We start from the raw sequence: 14031 nt of genomic DNA, 5'->3' as shown, positions 1-14031 counted from the left end.
GCGTACCTCACCATCTCTTCAGCTGGGCTCTCACAGTTTTCAGAGTGTGCAGTAAGATTATACTGCACACCCTCTTGTCAAACTATTAGCAACTCCAGCAGTTAAATTGTGTGTGTTGTCTCTGTGTACCGAGGGAGGACTCTCATCCCGTACTACAACCCCACTTAGCCGGACATGAGGTACACCTACTTAATTACTGCTGATCATTACTGCTTTGGAGTACGGAGGAAAGGCAGACAATAGGCACTTACCATGCGGGAGGAGGAGGAGTGGCTGAGAGTGAATGGAAGACGTCATGAATGATGCCTCCTGTGCTTGGATATCAAATTCCCCATCAGCACCGCCCCCCCCCCGTCACTCCCTCCCCCCTTCGTGTCTCAATTAACGGAAACAGTGCCCGATTTGGCCACCCGCAAGACAACAAGACAAAAATAACTGAAAGAACGTGAATTAAACATACCTGCAGGTGCATTTGACTGTGTAGGCCTATGCAATGCAGGTGTGCCTGTGTGTGCAACTTAGAGATGCTCACAAGTCAGTTTTTGCAAGTCCAAGTCAAGTCTCAAGTGTTTCGTCACAAGTCCAAGTCAAGTCTGAAGTCTCTTATGAATGAACGTTCCATCACCTGCTGCATGTCATTCAGTCTGCTTAGAACACTGCATAGATAAAACTAAGGAATTCAAAGCATTTACTGTATTATCCTCACTCCTTATCTATTACAGTAGCAGCAATGATTAGAGATGACATTAGTAGACATTTCCTTAATGTTAATGCACCAAAAAAATAATAAAATAAAAATAAAAGATTGTTCACAAGTCCCAAAACTTCAAGTCCAAGTCAAGTCACAAGTCTTTGAGAGGACAAGTCTCAAGTCAAGTCTCAAGTCACTGTGTGTGACTTAAGTGCGACTCAAGTCCAAGTCCCCATCTCTGGTGTGTGTGTGTGTGTGTGTGTGGTCTGCAGGCCAGTGAGCATGCTGTGTGAATAATTAACAGGGCCGGTGAGAGAGGCAGGGTACCAGGTGGGTGTTTTGTTACCACAGCCTCACTCAACACAAGCATACAGCATTAGATAACCCTATTCACCAGATAGCTACAGGTTGTCTGTGTGTGTGTGTGTGTGTGTGTGTGTGTGTGTGTGTGTGTGTGTGTGTGTGTGTGTGTGTGTGTGTGTGTGTGTGTGTGTGTGTTGGCCACTTTAGATGATTCAACCATTTGATACCTGCAAAACCTCTCTCCCAGCAGAAAGGCTATACATCCCCTATCAAACTGAGACAGGGAAGTGCTGTACAGAACACTAATCTTGTTCAAGTCTCAAACACATTGTGTGTGCTTTTGTGCATCTGTGTTGGTTCAGTACCACTGTAGTGGTACCAGTACCAGTACGCTACAGTGGTACCAGGTACCAGTAGCCCACAACTGTGAGCATCAAAATATAACAGGGCATATACTTTAGTTGTTGCAGGCACAAAGATAGATGAGGCAGGAGCATTTGGACTGTGACGACCCTCCCGCTCTCTTGGCCCTGTCTTGCAGAAGCCCGGTCGTTGGGGTTGTCAGGCTGATTGGGTGCACCTGGGCCTGACGCACTCATTGGGCTTAAGAAGACCTTCAGACCATTCAGTCTCTCGCCCACCTCACCGATGAACCTTTTGCTCTGTTCTTTTGTTTGATGTAGTTTGTTTGGTCTAGTTAGGCTAGTTTCCCTTATAGATTTAGTTAAAAAAAAATATTGTTGCAACCTTAATTTTGATGTATGACTCCCCTCATTTCTTACTTCCTCGAGCCGGACTTGTAGCGTATGGGGGCTCGTCCGGGATTTGAACCCGGGACCTCTCACACTCAAAGCGAGAATCATAGCCCCATATATATATGTATGTTACAACCCGGCTCGAGGACGTAACAAAAGGAGGGAGTCACAAGCCAAAGTAAAAGTTACAACAATAATTCATTCATAACTAAAGGTGTTTGAAAAGGAATATTTCAATCATCTCTGCAAACAAAATATGTAATGTTTATTTAGCATTAGTACTTTTGTTTGTTTACATCATTCTATTTACAACATGGACACACATGACAGGACAATTGAGGACTTTTTTTCTCTCTCCTATTAAATCAAAGTAATATGAAATTAAACAAAAACAAAAATAGAAAATTCCCAGGTTAGGCGCACTTGTGAATTGGCAGCTATACCTGGTATTGTTTAGGAGAGAGGGGCTGAAAGAGACAACAACAGGACTGAGAGAAGCTATGAGTTAGAGAAAGACTAACAAATTAAGACTACGAAATAACGGAAAGTCTTTAAGTTGATAATCAATAATACACACATCATGAGGAGATAGAAATCTGACTGCAAAAGGTGCATTGAGAAGAAACGAGAGAGGGAGAGAGAGAGAGCAGTAAAGGGGGGGGGGGGGTGTAGTTTACCATGTGGGCTATAATAACATTAATACTGAAATCATAAAAAAGAAAGATATTTTCACAAGTGTTTTCCTTCCCTCATTCCCTGGTCATAGCTTGCGTAGCACCTGCAGACCCAGTCCCCATACCCGAGAGCTGAAGTTATTTATGACGACGATGATGATAATGATGATGAAGATTCAAGTATAATAGTGTCAGTTTGCTGCAGGTTTGGGGCTGGGCCACGCCAGCTCACATCTAGCTCGCAGAGGACGGGAAGAACATGACATTTCGCCGGAAGCGTGTCCTTATGGATCACACAAGAGGTGTCAACATTAGAGTTTCTGGGTGGTTGGAAGTCCTCCTCTACTCCCGGTAGGTTAGGCCGTAGCATTTCCTTTCTGTTTGCTTTAAATTTGCATTGTTCCGTTTTGTCCCTGTGCGAGGCTTTATTAACTAGGTAAACAGTGTCTTTGCTAGGACGTCAGCACTTTGCGGTTGCCATTTGCAAACTTACACTCTACGTAGATTTGGATTTTGGACTATGCTACTAGGACAACAACGGGAAGACATTTCAAGTGGCCTAATTTCAACTGGAAGTCCCATGTTCAAGCAACCAATGTCGACAAACATCCGCTCAGCTGAGGTGTCCCAAGAGCCAGACACTGCATCGGTATCGGCTCCACATTATTACATTATTATTCACGAGACATAGTGAGGTGCACCTTGGTTGTCAGAACTATGTTCCACTTCTCCTCTCCTTACATCCCTCCATCTGCATTAAGGATTAACAGGCAGAATTCCTTAAAACTCCCATTCCCTGGTCGGTAGAGAGGGGGAGAGTCAGGTGGAGTGAAGGAGGCACAGAGGAGGACAACGCCTACAGGTAACTTCAGACTTATTGAAAGCACAGAACATACAGAAACAATCGTCACACTGTTATTCTTTGGAGTCCTCACAACTATGGGCATACAGTCAGTATGAGGACATATAAAAAAAACATTGTGTGTGTGTGTGTGGGGGGGGGGGGGGGTCAACATGTACAGTAATTGTTGATTTTCATGACTCTCATTGGGCTAAAACATTTGCCTTGCGTTCCCAGTCTAAAGCTGTACAGACAGTGATCTACGACACACAAGTGCAGAAACAAAAGCAAGCACTCATACACACCAGCAATCAAGCATTCTACATACGCAAATATTTGCATTAAAAAAAGGCCATATGCAGAACTCGTAGTTAATATAATGACATCATCTAAGCCTGCCTAATGTGCACATGAGCCTCGGTAGCTAAATCTAACAGACATTTAACGTCGCGTAGGGTTGGGTCGATTTCCGGTTTACCGGTCCGGTCCGGTCCGGTGTACGAGCTTAAACCGGGGTGATTTTATGCAAACCAACTGAACTGGCTTTTGTCATTATGTCTGTAGCTCAGCTCTGGTCAGCAGTCGGGGGCGGGGCGTTTAAGCAGCGCTGTGCGGTTGTGTCCAATATACGTTTGTGAACTGCCGTGAACTGTGACAAGCATGATTAAATAAACACACTTCCATGTGTTCCTTCAAAATGTATTTCCAAAAAGCTCTCATTAAAAATAGCATAATTATCCGTAACCGGGGGCGCGCACGAGCACAAGAAACTAAATCTAGCAACAGGAAACTAGCAAGTTAACAGATACTAGCTAGTCACACTTAGCTCGCGGAAAAAAGCTATTTCCTCCGCAACCGTGCAACGGATTAAAACACTGATTTCACTTCTGAAAGCAGCGTAACTTGTCCATGCATGTTTCAGTAACAACGTGGCAGAGAGATTGTTAGTTACGTGAATAGCCACAACTATGTGCAGCTGCGGATTTGCCATAGGGATTTGGTAGGAAGCCGATGAACACAGATACAGTCGGTCTGTGTGGGAACGCCCACAAAAATGTTACTACAGCTGGCGCGTGAGTGGGGTAAAACCCCCATATACCTCAATGGGCTGACCCACCAATGGACGGTGCTGCAGCTCTAGACTACAGGATTGGGGGATTCTACAGCAGGTACATAGACATCTGTTCAGATGTGCGTTTACTGCGGTGGTTGGGCTGGGCTAGCAGCTAAATGCTAACTATGCTGAATGGGGAGAATGGGAAGATTTACCCCACCCTGACCACGCCCCCAGCCAGCTACCCCAGTGTCTATGACGAGACATTGACTGTATCTATACGAGGCAACATGTAAGAAACTACAGGAATAAAGTCATGACAAACGGTGATACACTTTCTCCTTGTTCTTATTAGTGTTTATCTACAGTGTGGTGTTTATCTACAGTGTGTGGTGTTTATTTAGTGTTTATCTACAGTGTGTGGTGTTTATTTAGTGTTTATCTACAGTGTGTGTGGTGTTTATTTAGTGTTTATCTACAGTGTATGGTGTTTATTTAGTGTTTATCTACAGTGTGTGGTGTTTATTTAGTGTTTATCTACAGTGTGTGGTGTTTATTTAGTGTTTATCTACAGTGTATGTTGTTTATTTAGTGTTTATCTACAGTGTATGGTGTTTATTTAGTGTTTATCTACAGTGTATGGTGTTTATCTAGTGTATCTAGCCTGATAAACCAGCAGGTCACGTGAACTCACATTTCATTTCGTTCTACCAGACCATCTGGCCTACAGCCCTGGGAGGGTGTTTGCAGAAATGGCAAAGTGCTCTAGCCAATCAGCGACCTGCGTCGTAGTTGCCATCGTAACCGGCCAATCAGCAACGCCGCTGGCAAAACCTTAATGGCTGCCTCGAGCAGTAACGTCAACGTTCGTCGAGTTTAAACAGCCATAAAGTGCAGTTATTGCAGAAATAGACTCAATAACAACAATTAAGCAAATGCAACAGCAGAGTTTCTCTGCGCAGAGGTTTTGGATTTTTGGATTTGGATTTGACTGGATCCAATGCTGATTGGCTGAAGGAGTTGTCTGTCAAGGCAAGTACACCCGCCCAACTCCTGCACACTGCAAACACTGGGTGAAAGCTTGAGGCCAGATGGTCTGATAGAACAAAATGAAATGTGACTTCACGTGACCGGCTGGTTTACCAGGTTACAGTGTATCGTGTTTACTTAGTGTTTATCTGCAGTACTGTATGGTGTTTATTGGAGGTTGGCAAACCAGCTTAGAGTAAGTAAAGTAACTGCACTCGAGTCCCTTTCGTTTTTTTTGTTGTTTTTTTGGGCTATAGTTAGCGGCTGCCCGGCTGCTGAGTCAAGTCAAGTATGACACCTAGTGGTAAAATTATACCGGTTCGGTGTGATTTCTGGTATAATATCAAACCGGTGTGAGATTTTTTAAACCGGCCCAACTCTAACGATGATCGAGAAACAACATGGATGATTCCTACACGACTACCTGAGAGCGGTGTGCTCGTCATCTAGCTTCATTACCATAAAAGGTTATCACCATGAAATCATCCCAAGTCAAGTGGTGCACCAAAAAAAGTGGCAATCAATAATTAAATGATTACTAATCACATAAGTAGATGAGGGAGGGATAATCAACAGGGGGAACTGATGAAGGAATTGATTTAGAAAAAAATCAATAATAATGTTCAGACTAATCCCTGATCAACTAGCTGGATGGGGTTTGGGTCTATTCTGATGGGGTCCTGGCTATCCAAAGCATCCTTGGTAGTTGTCACACCCTCTGAAGATTGACATTATCACCCTTTTCACACTGATAAGCCAAATGGAGTTCAGTCGAGCTAAGCTAAGATAAGCTAAACTAAGCTAAGCTAAGCAAAGGACTTGTACGAATCTAAGTCTTTGAATTGCCCTTAAAGAGGCAGCGGGAACGCTGCACAGCGAAGGTGCAGGCGCAGGTTGGCACTACCAAGTGAAAAGGGGGAAACCGGATGTAGGAAGATGTTCTCTATGCTCCGCCACCCCCTGGATTAGTTTGGAGACGAGTCCACCATGAATACTGTGGATAATCCCACTCAGATACTGTACAATATGTGCACAGTTACATCAATGACTGCTGTCGTTTTTGTTTGTTATGCAACAATGAAGGACACAACATTATGTGGATATTATTCGTTCAGACGAGGGAGTGTACGTTTACCACCATGCAATCATACCACTGCTAAATGAAATAAATTAAAAACAAGGTAGGTTAAAAAGGTCCATCATTAAAATGTGTTTGTACAGTAATAAATAGATTTGTCTTCTATTTACAGTTTACCACGCTTGTTGAAGCAGTGCCGCAGTTTGCAGTTAAAAACGTGATATTTTTTTTGAAATATTTTCTTTGAAGTTATTCGTTTGTTGCCGTTTTGTTGCGAGGATGAGGGATCGGTGCTCGGGGGGTAGGGAGGGGGGGAGTCATCCTTCCGTAGGGGAAGGGCAGGAAGACGGGAGAGAACGCGGGAGCGAGAGAGAAGAGAGAGAAGAAGCACATGTACAAACACGATGTCCTCCGCTGTGTCTTCCCCCACGGGTTTCTCCTCATCCACCTTCCAATTGGTTTGGTGTGGCATCGCTGCTGCAGCAGCTGTTAAAGCTTGTTGGATTTTGTTAAAACTCGCATACACACACCTCGCACGCACACACAAACACACACACACACACACACACAGATTCTGAGCGCCCAATCCCGTACTCCCGTCCCCGCATAGTGTATCCTCCTACAGCCTCTTGCTTGCTCTGTTGCCTCTGGACGCAGACCTAGGAACAGCTTTCCCTCCAAACTATATCCTTCGTCAAAACCACTCAACTGAACCGAGAACTGAGTCCATGGGGCAGCCGCCGCCGCCGCCGCCTCCCCCCTTCTTGGCCAATCGGAAGCACTAATTGATCTTTTTCTCGCTCCTCAAGGAGCCGTTGCGTTTGTGCTTCCCGTTGGCCACGCTGTCGCTGTGGCAGTGTCCGTTGGCCAGGTTACCCTCATCCCTGGCGCCTCCCCTCCTCCGGTCCCTGCCCTGTGACCGCAGCAACCGCCCTATCCGGTAGAAGGCAAAGCCAGTCAGAGCCAAGGCGGCCGCCAGAGCGAGCACCACGTCCAGCAGGAAGTACTGGTAGGTGGAGACCTGGTAAACGGCGGAGCGCAGGTGGTTGGCGCCGTGGTGACGGAGGATGTAGCTGATCCAGTAGACGGCCCTGGTCACCGGGTGGCCCGGCTGGTCTTTGTGAATGGTGGAGAGGAGACGTGCTTGCTGGCGGTACCTGGGAAGGGGGAGACACAGGCGGGAGACGAGGGTGAGTATTTGTGGGTGCTCGTGTGATAGTATACGTGCGTACAGAAGAGAGAGAGAGCATTGTCTGTCAGTGACTCTCTACGTTTTTCATATTAAAGGACAGGACCCCTAATTTAGTCCATATTAGGGCCCCCGTCACACATACCCATTTGATTAGATTTTGTCTATAGAAATTAAAGTATGAGAATGTTTTTATTGTTAGATATGATCCAACATTCCCTGACTATCTGCATTGTAGGGAGAGATAACAAAGAAACCATGATCAAAATACTACATTGTCAAATTGTGTTAATGTATTGTAAATGAAATAATGATGAAGTTTAACAATTTATAAATTTGCCGGAACTCCTTTAAGGACCCCTGGTGGTCCGCGGACCGGACATGAAGGACCACTATGTTAGGTTACAAAATGAAGACTTCTGAGGCCAGTATGATGATGCATCAAATGGTCACCAGATGGCGGTGTTACCAATAATAGCCCTAATATCCAAAGCATTGACTTATGACCGCCATAATGCCTGTCACGATTGCATCTAGAGCACATAATGCGGTAGTGTGTGTGTGTGTGTGTGTGTGTGTGTGTGTGTGTGTGTGTGCGTGTGTGTGTGTGTGCGTGCGTGCGTGCGTGCGTGCGTGTGTGTGCGTGTGTGTGTGTGTGCGCGCGTGCGTGCGTGCGTGCGTGCATGTGTGCGTGTGTATTGTTGTCACTGTGTGAATGCCCTGCAGAGTACTGGGGATGGAACGACATATCGAAATTCAATATATCACAAAACAAGAAGTGATGCGTACCGTGGGGAAAAAACGTGACATTTGATATTAAAGGAAGGCTTTGCCGATTTCCAACCTGCTTTTATCATTATAATGTGGCTAATATACTGCCTGCTTTTATCATTATAATGTGGCTAATATACTGCCTGCTTTTATCATTATAATGTGGCTAATATACTGCCTGCTTTTATCATTATAATGTGGCTGTATGCAGATGGGCAGCGTTTACCTTCTCTTCATGTTTTCCTGAGCCGAGAGCTCTGCACTTTATTCTAATCCAGGCACTTCCATCTCCGAATGACGCAAAATGCGTCATTTGGAGACAGAAGTGAACAGATGTGCTGTTTGAGGCAGGCTGTTCGAACTAATAATAAGCTTATTTGAATGTTCATACTCCTAAAAGCAACATTCAGAGAAAATTGCCCTGAAAGTTGGTGAACACGCTTGTTTTGCCCTGAACAAGCTTAGTTTGCTTACAAATTAGAAGTGTTTACTCATCCTAAAACTGTTGTTTGGTATATTGAGTGTATTCTTCAACATCTAAACTTATGTAATATGGAAAGAAGAGAAAAGTACAAAAAAAAAAGTACAAAAAAAAATACTAATTTAAAATTAAATTAAAAACTTGATTTGTCTTGATTTGTGTGATTTCACGGTTGGCACCTCATGACACCTTTCAGCAGACACTATGTCACATTATGGTACCCGTGAGCTAAGCATCGCACGGCGCCCCATCTTTACAGAGGCCAGGGGAATCTCACCTGGGTTCTTTGATGATGCTGATCAGGGCGGTGTGCAGGTCATCCTCGGTCATGGTCTTCCAGTGTAACATGACGCCCATGCCCTTGGCTGCCACGCGGGTCATGGTGTCATAGTGGTCTCCAAACAGCGGCACGCCCACCACCGGCACCCCGTGGTACATGGCCTCATAGATGCTGTTCAGGCCCCCGTGACTCAGGAAGGCTCTCGTGTTGGCGTGGCCTAGACGACAGGAAACGGTAAAGGGGTTAATCTAAATTCAGACTACGAGACCAGTGTTTCTCAACCTCCAGGTCGACTCACGGCGCCCTCTTGTGGTGCCGTGAAATATTTTATAGTTGACGCTCAGATTTGTGGGCCGCTAGTCCGTGTTTGATTACCTAAAGACATAGCATTCTGCATGCAGTGAAAATTATATTCTTGCCTTTTTTTCTTTCCCTATTTCTGCACACTGTGGTATCTAAAATAAATAAATAAAAAATTAAATTTAAATGATGAATGAGTTCGGTTTCAATATCACCACGCAGCTGACAGTGACATAATAATACACATACAGCCCAGTTTTCTTCTTTTTGTCACGTTAATATTTGTTCCCATTTATTTGCGAAGGTGGTCCTTCAGTTACAAAAGGTTGGGGACCCCTGTAATAGACGATACGAGCCCTCTGAGGAGCAAAGACGGAGAAAGTATATGGGCCATTCTACCAAACTGGTGCAAACTGCTACTGTCCCACAGCCACACACAAAAATACAAACAAAAAAACATTTAATTATACAAATCGTTTACTAAGATAATTCTATTCTCTAGTGAAACCCCAAATAATACTTGAGATAGCAATCAATTTAATAACTCTGACTTTGAACTAATTCGGTAGAATGGCCCATATCGTATATGTTGTGTGTACGAGCGTGTGTTTAGAAAGAATAAAGCCGGTGTGAGACTGTGTTTGTGAACTCCTCGGGGATTCTCCTGGTGAAATATCTTCTAAGCCTTAGAAGGTGTGATCCCCTGTCGTCATAGTGTGAAAACCATAACGACATCAAGACTCCCGATTATAAGAGAGCAAGTAGTGTCATGTGAATAGAACAGCGATCTGACGACTGTTGTGTAGAGTATCTGTGCTGTGCCATTAAGAAAAGGTGAGTAGGAGTTATTTTGTGTGTTACTTGTTGTTTAGTTTGTTTGGCGCAGTTATTAACTTTCTCCGAGTTGCCCTTCCTGGATTCTACAGAGTATCTGGATCCAACGAAACCCGCACACTCAGCCGTATCTTCACATCATGAAGGTGTGTGCTTGTACAGGAGGAATGCTTACAAATTATTGGGAAGAATGAAAAGGTCAAGATTTCAATGTAAAAGTGCTCCTTTCTCCGTATCTATAACAGTTATTAACAAGACTCTGACCCACCATGATGATGTAAGTGCTTAGATACTTTTGGCTAACAATGGTGCCGTTTACTTGAGGTAGCTGTGCTAGCATGGCACGGCTACATTTGTGTGCATGTGCGCGAGTATGTGTGTGACTGTGTGCACAAGTGCATGCTTGTCGGTCAATAATTGGCCAGTAATTAACTTTCCTCATCCCCCGACAGACACAAAATGGCTTACACATTCACTAACTGCCCACTACTGTTGGTATAAAATGGAGGCAAACACACACACACACACACACACACACACACACACACACACACACACACACACACACACACACACACACACACACACACACACAACAGTACAAAAGCACACACTTATAGCTATAGCTTGGCTATCTGCCACATCTAGCCTTTAACCAGTAGGATGGCATTAGATCAAAATCTCAAACTTCTGCGTTTGTTTTGAAGGTTTGCTAATGCCATAAAAAGACCTGTGTTGGGTTAATCAATGACATACTGAGTTAACCTAGTATATAAGCTATATATAAGCCATCACAACTGTTGCCAGGACAACTACCAAGTCAAGTACCTGTAAAGTAGTTTCATCTCACTGGACTTACCCAGCAGGTCGTTCTGAGGCATCCAATCAACAAGCTTGGTGTTGTTGCCGAGGTTACTGGGAGGAACTCCTGAGAATCTATGGAAGGAATGGTGGATGGATGGATGGAAGGAAGTCAGAAAGAAAGAAAGAAAAAGCCTTTTCAGACAATGTATCTTCACTCTGTAAGATCACTCATCGTACATCATACTCCAGCGTTTTTCACATTTCATCATCTTCTGTCTGCTTTTGATCAAAGGATGCTTTTGACCAATCCACCAGAAAGGACCTGAAAGCTATTCAATCATTTCTACTGCTACACTGGTTCTACCTGAAACTACCTAGGTTTCTGTTTGAGAAGGGGATAGTCGGATTTCCCATTCACGGAAGAATTATAATGTGATGTGATCACTGCTCACAGGAAAAGATTCTACACCATGCGACTTTGGAAAGTCTTTCTCTAGTGCACTGGAGGCAAAACCAGCGATCCGATACATCAAGATCATTGTTTCTCTGTAGTGTATTGTTGCTGCTGAGGACCACCCATAACGTAGCTTCATAGTATTGCCGCTCAGGACCATCCATAACATAGTTTCATAGTGTTGCTGCTGAGGACCATCTATAACGTAGCTTCATAGTGTTGCTGCTGAGGACCATCCATAATGTAGCTTCATAGTGTTGCTGCTGAGGACTATCCATAAAGTAGCTTTATAGTGTTGCTGCTCAGGACCATCCATAATGTAGCAATATAGTGTTGCTGCTGAGGACCATCCATAACGTAGCTTCATAGTGTTGCTGCTGAGGACCATCCATAACGTAGCTTCATAGTGTTGCTGCTGAGGACCATCCATAACGTAGCTTTATAGTGTTGCTGCTGAGGACCATCCATAATGTAGCTTCATAGTGTTGCTGCTGAGGACCATCCATAACGTAGTTTCATAGTGTTGCTGCTGAGGACCATCCATAACGTAGCTTCATAGTGTTGCTGCGGAGGACTATCCATAACGTAGCTTCATAGTGTTGCTGCTCAGGACCATCCATAACATAGCTTCATAGTGTTGCTGCTGAGGACCATCCATAGTGTAGCTTCATAGTGTTGCTGCTCAGGACCATCCATAACATAGCTTCATAGTGTTGCTGCTGAGGACCATCCATAATGTAGCTTCATAGTGTTGCTGCTGAGGACCATCCATAACGTAGCTTCATAGTGTTGCTGCTCAGGACCATCCATAACATAGCTTCATAGTGTTGCTGCTGAGGACTATCCATAATGTAGCTTCATAGTGTTGCTGCTGAGGAGCATCCATAACGTAGCTTCATAGTGTTGCTGCTGAGGAGCATCCATAACATAGCTTCATAGTGTTGCTGCTGAGGAGCATCCATAACATAGCTTCATAGTGTTGCTGCTGAGGACCATCCATAACATAGCTTCATAGTGTTGCTGCTGAGGACCATCCATAACGTAGCTTCATAGTGTTGCTGCTCAGGACCATCCATAACATAGCTTCTTAGTGTTGCTGCTGAGGACCATCCATAATGTAGCTTCATAGTGTTGTTGCTGAGGACTATCCATAATGTAGCTTCATAGTGTTGCTGCCGAGGACCATCCATAACGTATCTTCATAGTGTTGCTGCTGAGGACCATCCATAACATAGCTTCATAGTGTTGCTGCTGAGGACCATCCATAACGTAGCTTCATAGTGTTGCTGCTGAGGAGCATCCATAATGTAGCTTCATAGTGTTGCTGCTGAGGAGCATCCATAACATAGTTTCATAGTGGTGCACTGGAATGATATTTGGGGGTAAAGTGAAGAGATATCTCCAGTAGGCTTAGGCTAGTGTGAAGTGAGCACAAATTAGTAAAGACACAAGGTGGAACCAGGACATCGATCATTCTGTGATGTAAATAGAACTTTACTTCTATCCATTTGGGACTCAACCCTTTGTCTTTGTCTATGTTTGTGGTTGTGTGTGTGTGTGTGTGTGTGTGTGTGTGTGTGTGTGTGTGTGTGTGTGTGTGTGTGTGTGTGTGTGTGCGTGCGTGCGTGCGTGCGTGCGTGCGTGCGTGTGCGTGTGTCTGTCTGTACGTATGTATGTTTGTGGGGGTGTGTCTGTGTGTGCGTATGTGTGTGTGTGGAAGCTTTTTCCACCACAGTCCACACACACTGCCTTTGCATGCATACATTACAACCCCCATCGTTGCATCTCTCTCTCCTTCCCTTCAACCCAGATTCTCCCTCTCTCTTCAACAAAGCGGCAATTCACACTGTCCTGCCAATCAAAGCCTACATTCACCTAGCCTATTTATCAATGACACAATTCACTGTCCTGCCAATCAGAGCCTACATTCACCTAGCCAATTTATCAATGACACAATTCACTGTCCTGCCAATCAGAGCCTACATTCACCAAGCCAATTTGTCAATGACACAATTCACTGTCCTGCCAATCAGAGCCTACATTCACCAAGCCAATTTATCAATGACACAATTCACTGTCCTGCCAATCAGAGCCTACATTCACCAAGCCAATTTATCAATGACACAATTCACTTGGTTCAGTCCCTCTTTCCTTCTCTTCAGCCTCCCTCCCTCCCCCTCTTCTCGGTTAGGAAAGGCGTGAAAGCCAGAATACAACAGGTAAAAACATCCTTTCGTAAGCCCCGCCCATTTTCACTCAACCGGCAGAACCTGGGTCACATTTCATGTACAGAGAGCAGCAGCAGCAACTAGGATGAAATAGAGTGCATGAGCTGAAAAGCTGTCTCAAACACATGTTAATATCTCAAAAACTACTAGACATTGTATCGCTTATATTTTGAGTGAGAGCAGAAGTACCGGAAGGGTTTGATGTACAGATGTTACTTGTTTTGAAATGTCCTATTGCCACAAAAGTACTGCCGCAGTGATTGCA

General features: G+C 44.4%; 1 protein-coding gene across 1 annotated transcript in view; it reads right to left on the bottom strand.

Annotated features, from left to right (window-relative positions):
• Positions 1-2058: 2058 nt before the first annotated feature.
• Positions 2059-14031, bottom strand: part of ugt8 (UDP glycosyltransferase 8) — a 27425-nt gene continuing 15452 nt past the window's right edge. Inside the window, exons 4-6 of the mRNA XM_083635196.1 lie at positions 11140-11216; positions 9144-9363; positions 2059-7582 (exon numbers count right to left, since the gene is read on the bottom strand). Coding sequence (XP_083491322.1) covers positions 7207-7582; positions 9144-9363; positions 11140-11216 — 673 coding nt within the window. The 3' untranslated portion in view covers positions 2059-7206. The remainder of the gene's footprint in view (positions 7583-9143; positions 9364-11139; positions 11217-14031) is intronic.

The sequence above is a fragment of the Poromitra crassiceps genome (genome assembly GCF_964638095.1).
Source record: "Poromitra crassiceps genome assembly, chromosome: 4".
Classification (NCBI taxonomy): domain Eukaryota; kingdom Metazoa; phylum Chordata; class Actinopteri; order Beryciformes; family Melamphaidae; genus Poromitra; species Poromitra crassiceps.
This window is presented reverse-complemented; position numbering and strand designations above follow the sequence as displayed.